The 16,039-nt window shown below is 30.8% G+C and overlaps 2 protein-coding genes across 2 annotated transcripts; one reads left to right on the top strand and one right to left on the bottom strand.

Moving 5' to 3' along the window:
• Positions 1–5,680: 5,680 nt before the first annotated feature.
• Positions 5,681–6,242, bottom strand: LOC108850945 (uncharacterized). The gene is made up of 2 exons (XM_018624394.2): positions 6,002–6,242; positions 5,681–5,902 (listed from the first exon to the last, which is right to left on the bottom strand). Exons 1-2 carry the CDS (start codon positions 6,136–6,138, stop codon positions 5,713–5,715), a joined length of 327 nt encoding a protein of 108 aa, XP_018479896.1. The 5' UTR covers positions 6,139–6,242; the 3' UTR covers positions 5,681–5,712.
• Positions 6,243–6,323: 81 nt separating this feature from the next.
• On the top strand, positions 6,324–8,172 carry LOC108849738 (uncharacterized). Its single transcript, XM_018623340.2, has 10 exons — positions 6,324–6,451; positions 6,632–6,689; positions 6,778–6,812; positions 6,890–6,995; positions 7,070–7,096; positions 7,196–7,323; positions 7,421–7,469; positions 7,552–7,607; positions 7,705–7,828; positions 7,954–8,172. The coding sequence occupies exons 1-10, from the start codon at positions 6,369–6,371 to the stop codon at positions 7,993–7,995; spliced, it is 708 nt and encodes a 235-aa protein (XP_018478842.1). The 5' UTR covers positions 6,324–6,368; the 3' UTR covers positions 7,996–8,172.
• The last annotated feature ends 7,867 nt before the right edge of the window (positions 8,173–16,039 follow it).

Raw genomic sequence — 16,039 nt, 5'->3', positions numbered from 1 at the left:
CCCACACGTATAACACAGCCCACTTCGGTTGATTGAATTGTGAAACGCATAGTATAATTTTAAAGGGACAGCTGTCGCGCTCTCCTGTTGTGCTGGCAAGAGGAGAAGAGAGTCCCCTTTTCTTTATAATAATAGATATTGTGTAGACCGACATCTATATATTAAAAAAACTGTCACATAAAAGACATGAATGTGAAGTTGTCAAAAAGAAAATAAAAGACATGAATGTGATTGACAATTATGCAACTACCATATGGAAAAAGTCAATTAAAATTCTGCAAGAGCTTTTTCATGCTAGACTCTTTAATTGACAAGGTCATAAAGAGCTCTAGTTTATACCCAATCCGTTTCAATTTTTTTTTTCACACATATTAAAAAACATTAATATTTTTACTATGCTTTTAACTTATACATTATTCTATTTGATTTTTAATTAATAAGATAAAAATAAGAATAAAAATAAAAATTATCAAATATAAATCTATATTTAATAATAAAACAAACTTTAAAATCCACAATGACACTTAAAATAAAACGGAGAGAGTACTTGTTCGGTTGTAGAAACCGAAACATAATCGAATTGGATACTGCCTAACAATGTTGCTTACTCAATATGAAAAGTAGTATACTCAACTAGCCTTGGTGATGAGCCTAATTCATTGGTCACTGCCAAATAATGTTGCTTACTTAATATGAATTGATGAAACAGCTGAAGTTCTACCTGAGGTGCGTGGATAACCACTTTCTTAGCAAACGCCGTGTGGATCCTCTTTCACCAACAAGGCCAGAACATTGTGTGAACTCCATGCATGTACCAGTTTGCTTCCAGAATCCACTAAAATAATTTCAAAATATGGCATCAAATCCACCAGCCCCAGGAACAGTAGCAAATAAAACCCTTTCAGCATTCATTGTAGAATTCAAAAGTTGATTTTGGGATTCAGGTTCTATCTGCAGACTTGACATCACACCAGTCTGTCTACTTGACGTCGGAAGCTATCTCCGTGGGCAAAACAAAGATTCCGTAAACCGGATCAAGCTCGTATATATTACCCTAACAACGAAGAAGGTGAACATCATAGTAGACTCTGCGATTTCCACTTACATATGTAGTTAGCAGTCAAATAAATTTTGTTCTCTACTGATTAATTAGAAATAAAATGTGAAAGTACTGTAAAGCAAGATGCTTAAGATTTAAGGACATTTACCTAGGTTAACCCAAAAAAATAATATATATACATATATATCTATACTATTATTTATGAAGTAATTTTGCTGATTTGTCATGTTCACTATAATTTTAGGTGATTTTGCTTATTTGTCATGTTTTTATTAGGTTTTAGCAAAATCATTGATTTATTACTTATTTTTAGCTAAATCACTAATTTATTAATTTTAAAATACCCTTAATAAATCTTATAAATATTAAAAACGAATTTAGTTTTAATAATATTAAATTATATGTTATATTAAAATTTATTTAATTTTCCTTATTTTCATATATTTTTAGGTTTTTGACTTTAGCTAGGTTATTGATTTATTATTAGTTTCTAACTGATTCGCTAATTTTTTAATTTAAACAATAACTGTAATGAATTTTATATATAATTAAAAACAAATTTTATTTAACATATAAAATTATATTAAATATTAAATATTAAATAATTGATTCTAAAATAATAAAATAAAATTATCAAAAAAAATAAAATAGATAATTCTTATATATATTGTGTTGCTATCTAAAAATAATTTTTTATTATAAAGGTTAAAAAATTAAGATGCAAAAATATTATAATTAACTTTTAGTCAAGAAAATACATGTATACAAAGATATTTTCTAAACTATTTCTAAGATATGAGTGTTTTTAAAAAATAACACAATAATAAGTATATATTTTTATAAAAAATATTTGACATATATAAATACTTTGATGTTCGATTTAATCATTTGAAAACATAAATAATAACTTATTATGCTGGTTTTTAGATTAATAAGACATACATTAATAAATATTGATAAAAAGATTATGTCCGTATGGGTGGGTAAAACACATTCCTAACTAAAATAAATCAAAATTTCATTTGTAGTTGCCGAACATTAAATTATTTTTTGATCTTGAAAATCACAAAACATTATCACAACAATATACTAAAACCAAAATATTAAATCTTATACAAATAATCTATAAAAGAAATAGGAAACTTAGTAAAAATATAAAGAAACATAAAACAAGGATAAAATATTGAATAATATAAAATAATTTAAGTATAATCTAAACAAATAAAGATGTATGTTCTATAAGTTATTGGTTTTTTTTTGTATCTCACAGTTTCTTAAATCTAATTTGTTAATAATATATATAAGCTTATTAGTCATTGTTATTTTTGTTGATGTTTTTTTTAGCCGTGATTGTTTCTAATATTTTATTGATGGTGAGATCTGTTTCATTTACAGCTATAATAAGTGTTTAATTTCAAATTCAAATTTCTCCTAATCATAAATTGGTTGTTAGTAGTGATAAATTTTGTATCCAAAATATACACTTATAAATGCAAAGATAAAAAAGGAGTAGAATTTAATGCATAATGGTTAATACAAATACTGAAATTAAATAATTTACTCAAAATTTGTATCAAATTTAATAATTTACATTTAAACTACAAAATAACACTAAAATAAAATTAATCCGCACAAGGTGCGGGTAATCATCTAGTATATATATATTGACCATGTGAATTATGTGGGTGATACATAAAATCACACTGCAATGATACTGATTACTTTGTCCCACTATATAATGATTGATTAGTATAGTGTAACACATTTCCTACGTATTTGACTGTGAAACATTAGTAATACATTTTCTTAACATTAGTAATACATATGTTCTATGTTTATAAAACTCTACTATTGTTGATTGATTATAAGTTATCCCTTTTACATTCTACCTGGATGATATATACGATGAACCATAAGCAATACTTATTATCAACTTTACAGAAACTTTAGTGTTGTCCACCAATTACATGTTTTTTTAGAGAGAAATCTAGATAATATATATAAAAGATATATATATATATATATATATATATATATATATATATATAACATGAACCATAGTTACTAATTATCTATACTATTAAAAGAGAATCATTTTAAAAATCTACTCTATTTTTTTAAATCCATATATAACTATTTATTATTATTTTATCCTACCATTAATTACTCTAACCATACAATTTCGAATATTTTAAATGATTTCTATTATTACTCCTCATTTGAATACACCATATATTATGCTCAATATATACTTAAAATATATACTTAAAATATTTAGACATTAATTATAAAAACGAGTTAGCATATATCATAGAATATTTATACCATGCCATTTTACATTATATAAGTCTAAATATTTACAATAAAAATTTGATAAACACTTTAGTAAACCATCTGTTAAATAAAAATTATATATACTACGTTTAATTATTTTATAAAATTATTTATAATAGCAATTTGTTATTAAGATAAGTTTAAAAATTATTAAAACCCTACAAATCTTTTTTTGATTTTTTTCAACAAAAAGAAAATAATTCTACAAACTATTAAATTAACCAAAAATCTCTCAAGTAAATCATAAGTTTCACTAAATCAACAAATGTAACTCCTATTAAAACCACACAAAATATAACGAGAGAACTAGGTTTGGGCATTCGGGTCTTCGGGTCAGGTATAAATGGTTCCTTTGGAATCTATTTTCTTCGGGTCCTAGATATTTGAACCTGACTTAGGTGTTTTTAAAAAATTGGTTTGAGTTCAAATCGATTCTTTTTGGATCCAGTTCAAGTCAATAATTCAAATATCTGTAAAATATATGTAAATTTCTATATAACGCGTCGGATTGACTTTGTATTTAGGACAAAATATCTAAATTAAGCTGAAACACGAAAACACCCAAAAATCAAATGAATACCTGCAAATATTCAGATACTCAAACCTAAAATTTTACTCGATATTTTACCCAATGAACCAAAAATATCCAAAGTTTTATCTGAGTATCCAAAATTTATTTTTAAAAATTTGAAATTTTATCTTAAACCCAAAACTATAACCGAAAACGTGAAACTGGAACTTAAAAAATATTTGTAATACTGAAAACATATCTAAAATACCCAAATATACATAACACACAGAAAAATATTTTGGGTACTTGGGATACCCGAACTTGAACAGATACCCGTGGGTCCAAAAAAATCCAATAGGTACTTTGCCTCCATCCCAGATCAAAACATGTATTTTGTGTTGGTTTCTAAGTATTTTTTTAGGGTCAGATAAAAAGCGCATGTCTAAGAAAAAAGAAAAAGTTACATGAGATGAAAAAAAAAACTCAAATAAATTTATTCATAAATTATATAATTTTAAACAATTTTCTGTCTTCAATATAATATGACGTTTTAATAGAAAGTTGCTTGTGGGGTTTAATATAAACAATAATTATTCATGAGCACACATATTTGGTGGTAATGTGTATGTAGAGAGCTCACCGGTCATCTTGGAGACAATCTTAGAGACTCTTGTCTTGACAAAGGACACATATCCCACGTCTGCGTTTTATCACAATAACTTGAAACTGAATTTGTTCTCCACGTTATATGAGAGTGCATGTTGTTTTAGTACTTTACATTCGAACTAAAAATAATAAAAATCTCATTACACTTTTAAAAACAAAACGTAACTGTTCAATTACATTTTTAATTAAGTTGTAGTTAGTGATATATAGTTAGATATTCTTCTGCAACAAAGTAATGTTAAAAAAAAAAATTCAGCATTATAAAATCAAAATTTACTTGAAAACCATAGGTTTATTGAGAAAGAGAATATCATAAGAAAGTTGAGAAAGGGAGAAATATATAGAATTGGTGAGAGCATGAGGGTGGGCAGCCGCGCGCATGGCCTGCACCAGTAGTGGCTCGTTCATTTTCGGAAGAGCCACGACACCGGCTTGGTGTGAAAATGAGATCTGTATATCTGATTATTTAAGTCAACTGCAGAGAATTGTTTTTGTTTATGGTTGGTCATTAGACATGGAGGTTTTGACCATTTTGTAGGAATCTGAGGAAGAAATTCAATTTGTCGTGAGAACTTCCATTTAGATTAATCGTGAATTTATTTTAATATGTTAGTTATATAGTTTAAATACGGGTGATGCAACCAAAAAATAACTCCGCGTCTTAGTGGTTAGAGGCCTTCCTGAAGTTGATTTTAATCAGTAGCATGTAGCTATAGCACCCACTAAACATCATATACAAATTAAAGGAAATCGAACCAAGCTGCCCACTTAGGCTCCCACTACAAGTATTAATGAATCCTAGATAAAACCTCCCAGTGGCTATTCGGTGCTGTAAACACAATGAAAGCGATTTTCTCTAAATTTGACTGATTAATTGGGTTTCTAGTAGGATTTTGATCCTGATAGACTAATTAAAGTTTTTGTCCTTGTGCAAAAGACAAAGCTGAAACCGATCACAAGTTTTAGTGGCTTTCTGAGTAGTTAATTTGTTGCTAATGATTTGCTTTCTAAAGAAAGTTTAACCCTTTCATAAACATAGTAATCTCAAATCATAAACAACATACTAGTCTCAATAAAACAGCAGTTTACTAATAATAGGTACTTTAAAAAAAAAAAAAAAAAAAAAAAAAAGAGAAACCTCTCAAGCTTCATCAGTCGTAAGCCTCTCAATAGCTTCATTGATGAGGACATCCAAACGGTGGAGTAGAACAGTCCTCTGCACTTGATTGACACCTTCAAGCTGGACCAAAGCAATAGCTCTGTGGAGAGAGACAATTGTAGCCTCAGCTTCAGCTTGATGGTTAACAAATCGGTTCATGACCTCAACAAAACTGGAAAACAAAAAAGATGTAAACTTTGATAAGAAATTAAGTGAAATCAGATGAAAGATGGAAACTTTGATAAAAAAAAAGTGAGTCAGGTGAGGTTACCTTGGTCGACCATACGTAAAAGGCACCCCATTCTGGCGGTAGCAGATCACAGCCGTTTCTGCACCGAGATCGTCTGCCAAGTGTTGAACATGAGCCGTAATGAAACGAGTGTACTGACCAAAAGCTGCGTTGTTCATGTTTGAGAGAGGGCGAGAGACAGAAATGGGGAAGAAGAAAAGAGTGGTCTTTGCTTTGCTTTAGAAACTAGTCGCTGTGAGTATTTGCGTTGAGATTATTATGTAAATTTAGACAGGGGAGAGAGGGAGAGAGAGAGAGAGAGACGGTTAATGCTCTCAAGCTCGAGGGCCTTAAGAAATTGGGCCTGTTTAATGGGCCCATTATGATAGTAGTCTAAAATTAGGTCATTATGCAAAAGAGAATTGGGAAACGGAAGCGGAAGCGAGAGGTCGAGTTCGAGAGGGAGAGAGAGATGTCTTATTACTCGAGGAGGTGATCTCTCTATCTCTAGGGTTTGATTTCGTTGTTCTTGATTTGGTTCTTAGGCAGAGCAATTGAATTTAATTAGTTATCTGTTGCGCTGGGTTTGGATCCTAGAATCTGACTAGCTTAGGGTTTTGTTTCTTTCGTTGTTGATTTTGCCTCTCACCTGACTTGTTTGTTCTTTTACAGAACCACACGCAGCTCTGTAAAACAAAGGCTCCAGTATATACAAGTTATCCAAGATTTGGTACGACACTCCTCGATCGATGAGAAAGAACAAAACACACAACTTTTGTTCTTATTCTTACAATCTGTGTCTTTGTGTGTTCTTGCAGCAGGAGGAGATCAAGTTGTTACAGATTTCAAACGAGTACTATTTCTTTCCCTTACTATATTTTTTTTTTTCTTCTTGCGGTGAACTTACTGAAACCATTATTATTTTTCCAGGAAACTGAATGGTGTGGGTCTAGACGATCTGAGCTACACCGAGCTGGCTTCGCTTAAAAGTATGTTAAACGAGGGCATCCCCAATCTGGAAGAACACACGGATAAGGTTTGGTTTTTTTTTTTCCCCTTCCCCCAATCATCATCTTGGTTTGATTCCTCCCTTCCTTCCTTTTGTTTCAGGCATTCGAGGAGTTATCAGTCAAGCAGGTAAAGATCTCATGGATCTTGATTTCAAAGTTTTAACTCTTTTTTTTTTTTTTTGTGTGTAATATATCGACTTTGAACACACCCCCTCCATTATTTCAGGTTGTTGAGTGCGATGTTATGGGATGGGATTGGCTTAACCAAAAAGAGAAAGATGACCTGGCCTACCAATCTCTTCAGGCTAAGAGAAGAAGAGAATTAAGGAACAAGGCTAGAGAACTCCGCCTCAGGTAAGTAGCCTACTTAGGCTATGCTCATTTGTTTTTCTTTTTTAATTTTATTTTGCTTTAAGAACATGAAATCTTCTTCTTATTCTTCTGGATACAGCCCTCCTCAAAAAAGCCAACAGCAGTATAGCTACAACCCTGAAAGACTGGTGAGTATATGCCCCCAATATAGTCTCACCTCAATGTCCCTCTGTCGCCTCACATTAATTTGTCTTTTGTCTGTTCTTGCAGATGTTAGACATCGACTCTTTGAAGATCGAGAAAGAGAGACTACGTCTTTTAAACCAGTATGTGAGAATTTTTTTTTTTTTTTTTTTTTTAATAAAGTGTTTCTGCTGTGTCTCTCTTATTCAATTGTTGTTGGGGTTTTGGTGCTCATTGCAGGAGAATGATTGGTAAAGAGCTCGACGGTATGGGTTACTTTGAAGCGTTGGTGTTTAAAGCTGAGGTACTGCAAGGTTTGATGAATGCCACGAGGAAGATAGAACGTGCATGGCTGGTCAACAAGGTAACATATATTATTTTATCAACTCCACTCTGTTTTTTTTTTCTATTCTTGAATTGCTTAAAGGGAAACTATCTCTCCTTCTTCTCCTGACAAATGACAAATTTTTTTTCTTCTTTTTCACCAAGGAGCCAATCTCCCCGGGGACAGATATGATGGTGACTTTATAGGTGGGCAGGTTCTTTGGCTCGGTGACATTAAGAGAGAGTGAGATGGAATCGTTTTTTCTCTTTTTTTTTTAAAATAAAAAGAGTCTTTGTGAGACTATCTACTTGAAAGATAATTTTATTGTTTTCCTGACTTTGTGTTTTGTCTCTCTCTGGTTATATATATATGGTTAAGCTAAAGACTGACTCGATATGGTTTTGCTATATTCTGTCTAAATTCCATGTTAGACCCCTGTTTTCATTTGAGTCGTTAATCAAAATGAAAATAAACTGTAAACAAGTATCATCTACGTCTCATAAAAGAATATCTCCCCCACACGCTGACGCACAATTTCTCACCACTATAGGCTCTAAAAGCTTTTTAAGGCTTCTTCTACCTCTTGGTTTTGGGTTTGGGTGTGGGGGCCTCTGATGAAGCAGATTATCCCAGCATATCGCCAGATATCATCACCTACAATAACAAGCCACACAGTGAGAAAAGAGAGCAAAAGAAGTTATTCCCTCGAGGGCATGTAAACCCCACCCAAGACCAACATTCTTGTCAGAATCATGATTTTCTTCCAGATTTTATGAAAGATATTACGAGCCAAAAGAGCAGAGTATGAGAATATGTAAACTGAGCACTAATCACAGTAAGACATGGCATATTTTGAAATGTACACACTTTTTAACTTCTTAAAAGCTCAAATTTTATTCCCTGCCAAGAATCTTATAGTCCGTACTCAAAGCAGCTTTACTGAGTTCACCATCTCTTTCTGCCGTCAATCTTGCAAACCATATTCAAGTACTTCAGTAGTCCACTTACCTGCCTACGAAGACAAATTAGAATTCAAACAGAAGAGAGATGCCAAATAATATTTCAAGTCTCGCTACTACCTTTGTTCCACAAGTCTCCAGTAGATATCCGATGAGATAAGTACACTCTATCCTTGTAAGGTTGTTTTTGGAATGTAAACCTTCCAAAATATAGGGATACGTCTTTGCTACAGAATATGCCTGGATAATCTGCTTCATCAGTTCACGCATTTTTTCTCTAACTTTTTCAATGTTGTGCCCCAAATGCACCAAGGACAGACTTAAATATAAAGACAATGGAGCACCCTTTCTCTTTTTTTTTCTAAACGACAAGAGAAAAGGAAATGGATTATAATTAATAAACTGGCCAACACCAATGGAAAACAGATGAATATCAGATGGCTAGCATTCTCCGCTAAACAAGGCAGAAAAATGGCAGCTTCTGCTTCTGTCAAGTAGTATTCCTCATCCTTATGTTGAAAAGTTCTGAAAACATCATGGTTAGCTTGAGCAGAATGATTCTGAAACTTTCAAATAATTCATAAAGCTATGACCCAGATTAAAAAATTTCCTTGGTCCGCCACTGATTATACATTTTCCATCAAATTAAAACTAATGCTGCTAAACCTCTGTTCTCTTTGATGACAGTTAAATTTACCTTAATATTTTTTGTTTTGATGCTTTCTGCATGTAACACTCCTAAATTATTTTTTTTGATGCTTTCTAGCAGTTGCAGTTTCACTTCTTGAATCCTCGTTTTCTTTACATTAATGGCGACAGTTTGTCTGAGAACCTCAAGTGATGCGTTGCTAGTGAACGACCCGAGAGGATTGGAGCTTTGCAGACATCAACAACAGTGGATCTACCGAACCCATAGTTAACAACACTGAGAACTACTAGATCATAAACAAGTCTAGGATGATATAAAAAAGACAGAGATAATGGAGATGCAAAGGTTCTAAACTTGTTCGTGAATCCGATAATTGAATTTGTTGATCAACATAAACAACAATTTTAGTAGAAGAGAGAGATATAGAAAGATAATTGATCAATACTAACTGTTAAAATGTGTTGGAGGCAATGGTAAGGCTAGTAATCAATAGCCATGAAAAAAAAAAAATTCTAGATGCAGAAGGAAAGTGAAAGACGATGATAGTGAACATGAAACAAGAGAACACGAGAGAGAGACTCAGGGTCTCACTGGTGACCACTTTAAAAATGATAGGAACTATAGGAAAAAAAATCTAAGGGAACAATAAGGAATTAATTAGAAGGAAAAAATGTAGAGAAGGAATATAACAAATGTCATAGTGAATGGTAACCAAAACAAGGAACAAAACTTCAAACAATAAATAATTTGATAATTAGCTCTAGAGAATAATAATAGACGTAAATGATAGAACTTGACAGTTTTTTTGTCTTTCCACTATATTAAAGTACATATTTCTAGTTGTTAACTTAAAATATCTCATATTATACAGCTGATTTTATTGCAGAAAGAATTATATAACATAGTTACCTTGCGTTCACGACGTCCTGCATTTTGATTCCTTGGAGTTGATATGATAGCTATAACATAAACACATGATACAAGTTTTATTATAAACCATCACTGATCAGTGCGTATGTTTTTTTCTTTTACGCATAATAAATAATCTTAAAATAAAAGTTCACAAAAAAAAATCTGAAAAGTATAGTTTACCTCTTTCTCTTTTTTCTAGATGGTTAGGGTTATATGAAAAGAAGCTTGATGAACAAATATTATATAGAAGAAGATAAACCTACGTGCATTGAGAAGTTGAATTAAAATGTCAGTTTTCTATAAATTATTTGATACATTAACATATTAATATATTTTTACCAAATTTTTAAAGTTTTCCCTTTAATTCCTTATCTAATTTGGCATGGAATATATTTCTACTATAATTCCTCGTGAAAGAAGGAATATGGAGGAATAACTGGTTCCTACAAGTAATAAAATTTCTTTGTGACTGGTAAAAAAAAACCAGGAATTGAAAAGAACTTAGTATTCCCTGCTATTCCTTTCCTCAATTGTTGTTACCAGTTGCACCTTCAATGTAACCAAACGACATATTTGTAGTTTGTTTAAGTTGAGGGGGTTTTTAGACAATTTACAAGCAGAAAGTATCTCATATGCTCAAAGTATCTCTAGGTTTAAATAGACAAGTTAAAAGTATGCGAGAATGTAAAATTTTCATGTTCTTAAGCTTCCAGTTAGCCGAGATCAAGAGACCATTTTGTAGTGCCAAACTCTCAAATTTTGAATGTGTAAATAAATATGGTTTGGTGCAATCAAGTGTAACTTTTTTCTTCTACATTTGACATCCATTTTGATATATTTCAATAACTAATAAATAAAATTTTATGGAAAAATGATGCGTGTATAGAGAGTGAATGGTAAAGTGATTTGTGGACAAAGAAGTAGTGGCAGCTAAACGAATTCTAAGTGGATGAATTATAGATGGATGATTTGTAGACGGATCAGTTATAGATATATCTTTTCAGATTTTATAAACGTAAATTAATAATTTAAGAATCAATTAGAATGTAAAAATTATGTCATGGACAATATATAGTGGATAATATGAGTTTGAGAAATGAAATGGGTTGATGAGATGTGGAAGGATAATTGTGGATAGATAAATTGTGGATGAAGAAGTTATGAATGGTTGATTTGGGCATATAAATTGATGTAGATGTGGAGAGTGGTTGACATATTTTTGATATAGTTTGTATTTACTTACTAAGCTAATAAATATTTTCACATTTTACACAATCCAATACTATATCAGATGGACAAATGGAAGTTATATATATATACATAAACATTTATGATTAAAAAAGATTTTGCATTTTGGTATAGTAGTATAATTGCCTTGAACCTTAATATTAAGAACATATTAATTTTTAAATATTCAAGAGTTTGAAAATATGAAAATAATACTCAGTCAAGTAAGAAAATACCACATTTTTCATTATTTCAATTTGAAATATAACTCATTAATAACACTAAATAATACAATTTTATATAAATCTATATCAATTTTTAAGATTACAATTTTAAAATACTAATTGTTAAAACTTAAATCTTATTATAAAAACATGGAAGATATATGTTTTTTAAAGCTTTTAATTACAATTTTCAAATATTATATATGAGTGAAAACAAAAGATTTTAAACAATCATATTTAAAATATCAAAAAATTATAAAGTGGTTCAACCAATCCAAATAACTAGTAATTTTACTGTACAAAGTGGTTATTACTTTTTCTTCTTAAAACTTCAATCACTTTTACTGTTGTGGATTAAATTATTGATTTTTATTAGTGAATTACTTAAGTTTCTAAATAATTGTGAATAGCAAAATTTGTGCAGTTCTTCCACTATGGTGGATGATCCTTTATTTTTTACATCTCCCACTCTGAGTCTCAAAGTAAAAATAAATCATTCAAACTGAAACGCTGAATTAAACATCAATGATATAGTAATAATTCAGCTACAAACACTTAGTCATCTAGATATTTTATCCTTAATACTACAAACAACAATATTAATACAACCGCTAGTTTTAATCGTTGAGATAAAACTCACTATTTTTATACAGCTAAAAACCTTAGCAACTCTCTAAGTTTGATGTTGAGAAAGTTCTCAGCGGAATGCAAGCAAGTGGGTGAGTACACCTCTCAACTCATTATCAAATCAATCATTAAGATCAATTACTGCCAAAGCTTTACTGAGAGAATCAATGTCCTGACCAAGGTCATGAACATTGAATCTATCTAACACGTGTTGTAGATTGAGAAATTTAGAAAGCTAGGGTTAGCACTCTAAAAAAATCCCATATTTAAAGATCGAGTCTGATTTATACATGGAATGTTCGTAAAATAGAGCATTGATGTCCTCTAATGCAGAGACAAAGATATGAAACATCTAAGATTTCAGACACATGACTCACATCTTCATTCATGTTATAAAGTTTCAAACTTTACTGTATAGGAGACTTGTTTGTAACACAATAAATTGTCTACTCATCGAAACCATGAACAAAGTCACTACTTTTGGATTAAGTCTTATAGTCTCAACCCAGTACAAAAGGAAAGAACTCAAACAGATCTTAGAAAGAAGTCTTTTTCTTATTGCAAGGTTTGGAAACATCAAACATCTTCATAAGGAAGCCTAGCAGTGATGGTGACTATGAGTGTGTGAACACTGTTTGTGAGACCCTGAATTTGAATTAAATTCCGATCTCCAAGGTCGAGCAAGTCCACGCCTCTGTACAAAGCAAGAAGAGGGGGATGATTGGCATTCAAGTACCTCCCCATCACTTGATGCACACTGAAAAAGAAGGAAAAAAAATCTTCTAAAAAAAGTTGCAAACTCCAAACACGAAGAAAGCGAAATTCTTGTGAGCCGAAGCGATCCTCTTCCCATTGAAGTTTCTTCTTCTCCTCCTTCAATATCTTCTCTTCCGTTTTTCACATATCAATCAATCTCGCTATTTTAATATTTGAAGGATTTGGTTTCAAATAAGATATTTTCAAATATGTTTTGCTAGTTGCTACTGGATCGAACCAGGTTTTTTTAAATTATGGGCTTTGCAACAGACCCCCCCTTCCCACAAGCTATAAGATAATTTAATTACAAATCGAAATAACTAACCACTACCGAGACCGTTGATATATACCAGAACCAGTCTCCTCCAAAGGTGTCAGGAACGACTTGTCTCCGTAAGAGTAACGACACTTACCTACGTTGTTCAAATTTCAAGATCAGAAACGCTGATTTAAACGTTGGAAACTTTTTTGAAAAAGATCACACTAATGTTCCATAGGTATGGTATGTAATAGGCATACATACTAAAACATGTGACACTATGATCTTTCTTTTTCTAAACATAACTCACAATCCGTGTAGATATTAAGTGGTCTTAAAGTATAGGAGAGCAACCAAAAAGTAACGACCGTGCAGATATAATGACATTCTCTCAATTATTGTATCGAAAAGAACCGAAAACAAAAACAAAAAAGGTTCTTGGGTAGATATTATGACCTTCTCTCAATTAATGTATTAGACTCAACAAATAACAAAGAAGGATGTGGATGGGATGGCCACTCAAGGACGTGCTAAGTCTTACGGGGGCCAAAAGCAAAATTAATGTTTTGACCAAAATCTTCAAAGCATAAAATATAATGACAACTTCAACACCAAAAATTTGTGATGAGAAAAAAAGAGAAGTTATGAATCGTGAAGTGACGTGGTGTATAAAAATATTGAATTTTATAAGTCAATCATCTATTCATACTAAAATTTTATCTCGTTCATTTTTTGTGCACTCCACATTTTACCAAAAAATGGATAATCTACTCTATTAAAATAGAGTCGTAATTTTATCTACTATAAAAAGGTATATGTTAGACCACTAACAAAAGGTTTAACAAAATATAAGTCTTCTTAAACTCCAACTCCAATAATCCAGTGTATTTTTTTTTCATTTTTTGGGCACTCCACTTTTTACCGGATACGAATAATGACTTGGTTAAAAGATAATAATTTGGTTAAAATTAAGATTATGACTTCTATTACTTGCACAACTAAACAAGATAAAAATAAAATTAAATTTAGATCGTTTCAAAGCTATACTATTTGTTGTATTATTTGTTTTTCTTTGCAATGAAGTTTATCTCTACTTTTTATTAACACTTCAGATTTGAAGTTATTAAATCAGTTTTGCATCTAAGGACATATTTTATGAAACATATTTCTTATACCCAAGATAAACCATTGCTAAAACAATTGATGAAATCTCTACAATGGTAATGCTCTAGATTCAAGTCTTGGTATGGTTTTCTAGATTCCAAGTTTTCATATGAAAAACTATCTAAATCCATGTTAGATTGTAGTTTTCAATTGATTTAATGAAAATATTTGTTAAAGATCAAAACAGCCATTCAAAATGAAATAGTAAAACAATATACATAGAAAGAAAGAATCACTTTTAGTCTCATTCTAAAAGAATGATCATCTCTCACCACTATACATACTAACTCTATTTGATTATGAAAAAATTTCATGGAAATTTTACCTTTGCAAGTTAGGCATATTTAACTACCAAATCAGAGAACTTCTGATTCCAAACACCATAAACTTCAGCCGTAGTAGGTGAAAGCCATCTAAAAGACGTAGCAATCTAATAAGGACCATAAAACTATCAAGTCCGATTTGCATTATCCTGAATTTTATAGTAAAAAGAAAGAAAGAAAACATCACCATTAAAGTATGATTAATGGGGTTGTTAGAATTGGGGTTCTTAGCGTAACTGGTTCTTAAATTACGCTAAGAACTTCAATTCTAAGAACCTCCATCAATCATGGTCTTAATATTAGGAGGATTATCTCACCAGGATCTTGATATTTTGTCATTTAACAGGAAACTACTTCTAATTTTGTCACTGTTAACCGGTTTTATAATTATGGGTTTCATAGGCTCATATATTTTATAATGTTACACCCCAACAGCCCCGTCTAAAATAACACTATTGGGTTTTCATATTAGCGTCGGTCAACACGTGCGGAAAGTCATGAATCAACACCAAAAAGTTGTGAATCGTGAATCGAGAAAAAAGAGAAGTTATGAATCGTGAAGTGACGTGGTGTATAAAAATATTGAATTTTATAAGTCAATCATCTATTCATACTAAAATTTTATCTTGTTCATTTTTTGTACACTCCACATTTTACCAGAAATGGATAATCTACTCTATTAGAGTAGATTCATAATTTTATATACCATAAAAAGGTATATGTTAGACCCCTAACAAAAGGTTTAACAAAATATCCTAAATTTATGCATGTATGATATGATATTTTCCTATCCTAACGAAAATCAATATAAATTCAAACAATAACATTTCTGGTAAAAATCTAATCAATTTCTATTATGTAATAATTTTTTATATTTTACCATATTTAATTTAGGCCAGATTTTATGTATTTTTGGATAATTAATTTTGAAATTAAATAGTGTAGTCCAGTTCTTTTAAAAGTTATCATATTGTTTTTTCCTATACCAAAAAATAATAATTTATTGGTTGTATCATTATATATTTCATTTTATAGTAAAAATAACACAAAGCTAAAATATAAATATTAAATAAAAAATATTTTCAAAATAGAATATTAACAAATTTGATTCAATTCTAGCGCCAAGATTTAATAAGGTTTTGACAAGATT

Source organism: Raphanus sativus, chromosome 4, assembly GCF_000801105.2.
Source record: "Raphanus sativus cultivar WK10039 chromosome 4, ASM80110v3, whole genome shotgun sequence".
NCBI lineage: Eukaryota > Viridiplantae > Streptophyta > Magnoliopsida > Brassicales > Brassicaceae > Raphanus > Raphanus sativus.
The sequence above is the reverse complement of the archived record's forward strand: the minus strand, read 5'-3'. Positions and strand labels throughout refer to the sequence as shown.

Excerpts from the sequence above, each read along its gene's own strand:
- LOC108850945 (XM_018624394.2), bottom strand. The coding sequence starts at position 6,138 with ATGAACAACGCAGCTTTTGGTCAGTACACTCGTTTCATTACGGCTCAT. Across the intron at positions 5,903-6,001 it reads TTTACGTATGGTCGACCAAG|TTTTGTTGAGGTCATGAACC; the intron begins GTAACCTCACCT and ends TTTGTTTTCCAG.
- LOC108849738 (XM_018623340.2), top strand. The coding sequence starts at position 6,369 with ATGCAAAAGAGAATTGGGAAACGGAAGCGGAAGCGAGAGGTCGAGTTC. Across the intron at positions 6,452-6,631 it reads ATGTCTTATTACTCGAGGAG|AACCACACGCAGCTCTGTAA; the intron begins GTGATCTCTCTA and ends GTTCTTTTACAG. Across the intron at positions 6,690-6,777 it reads TACAAGTTATCCAAGATTTG|CAGGAGGAGATCAAGTTGTT; the intron begins GTACGACACTCC and ends GTGTTCTTGCAG.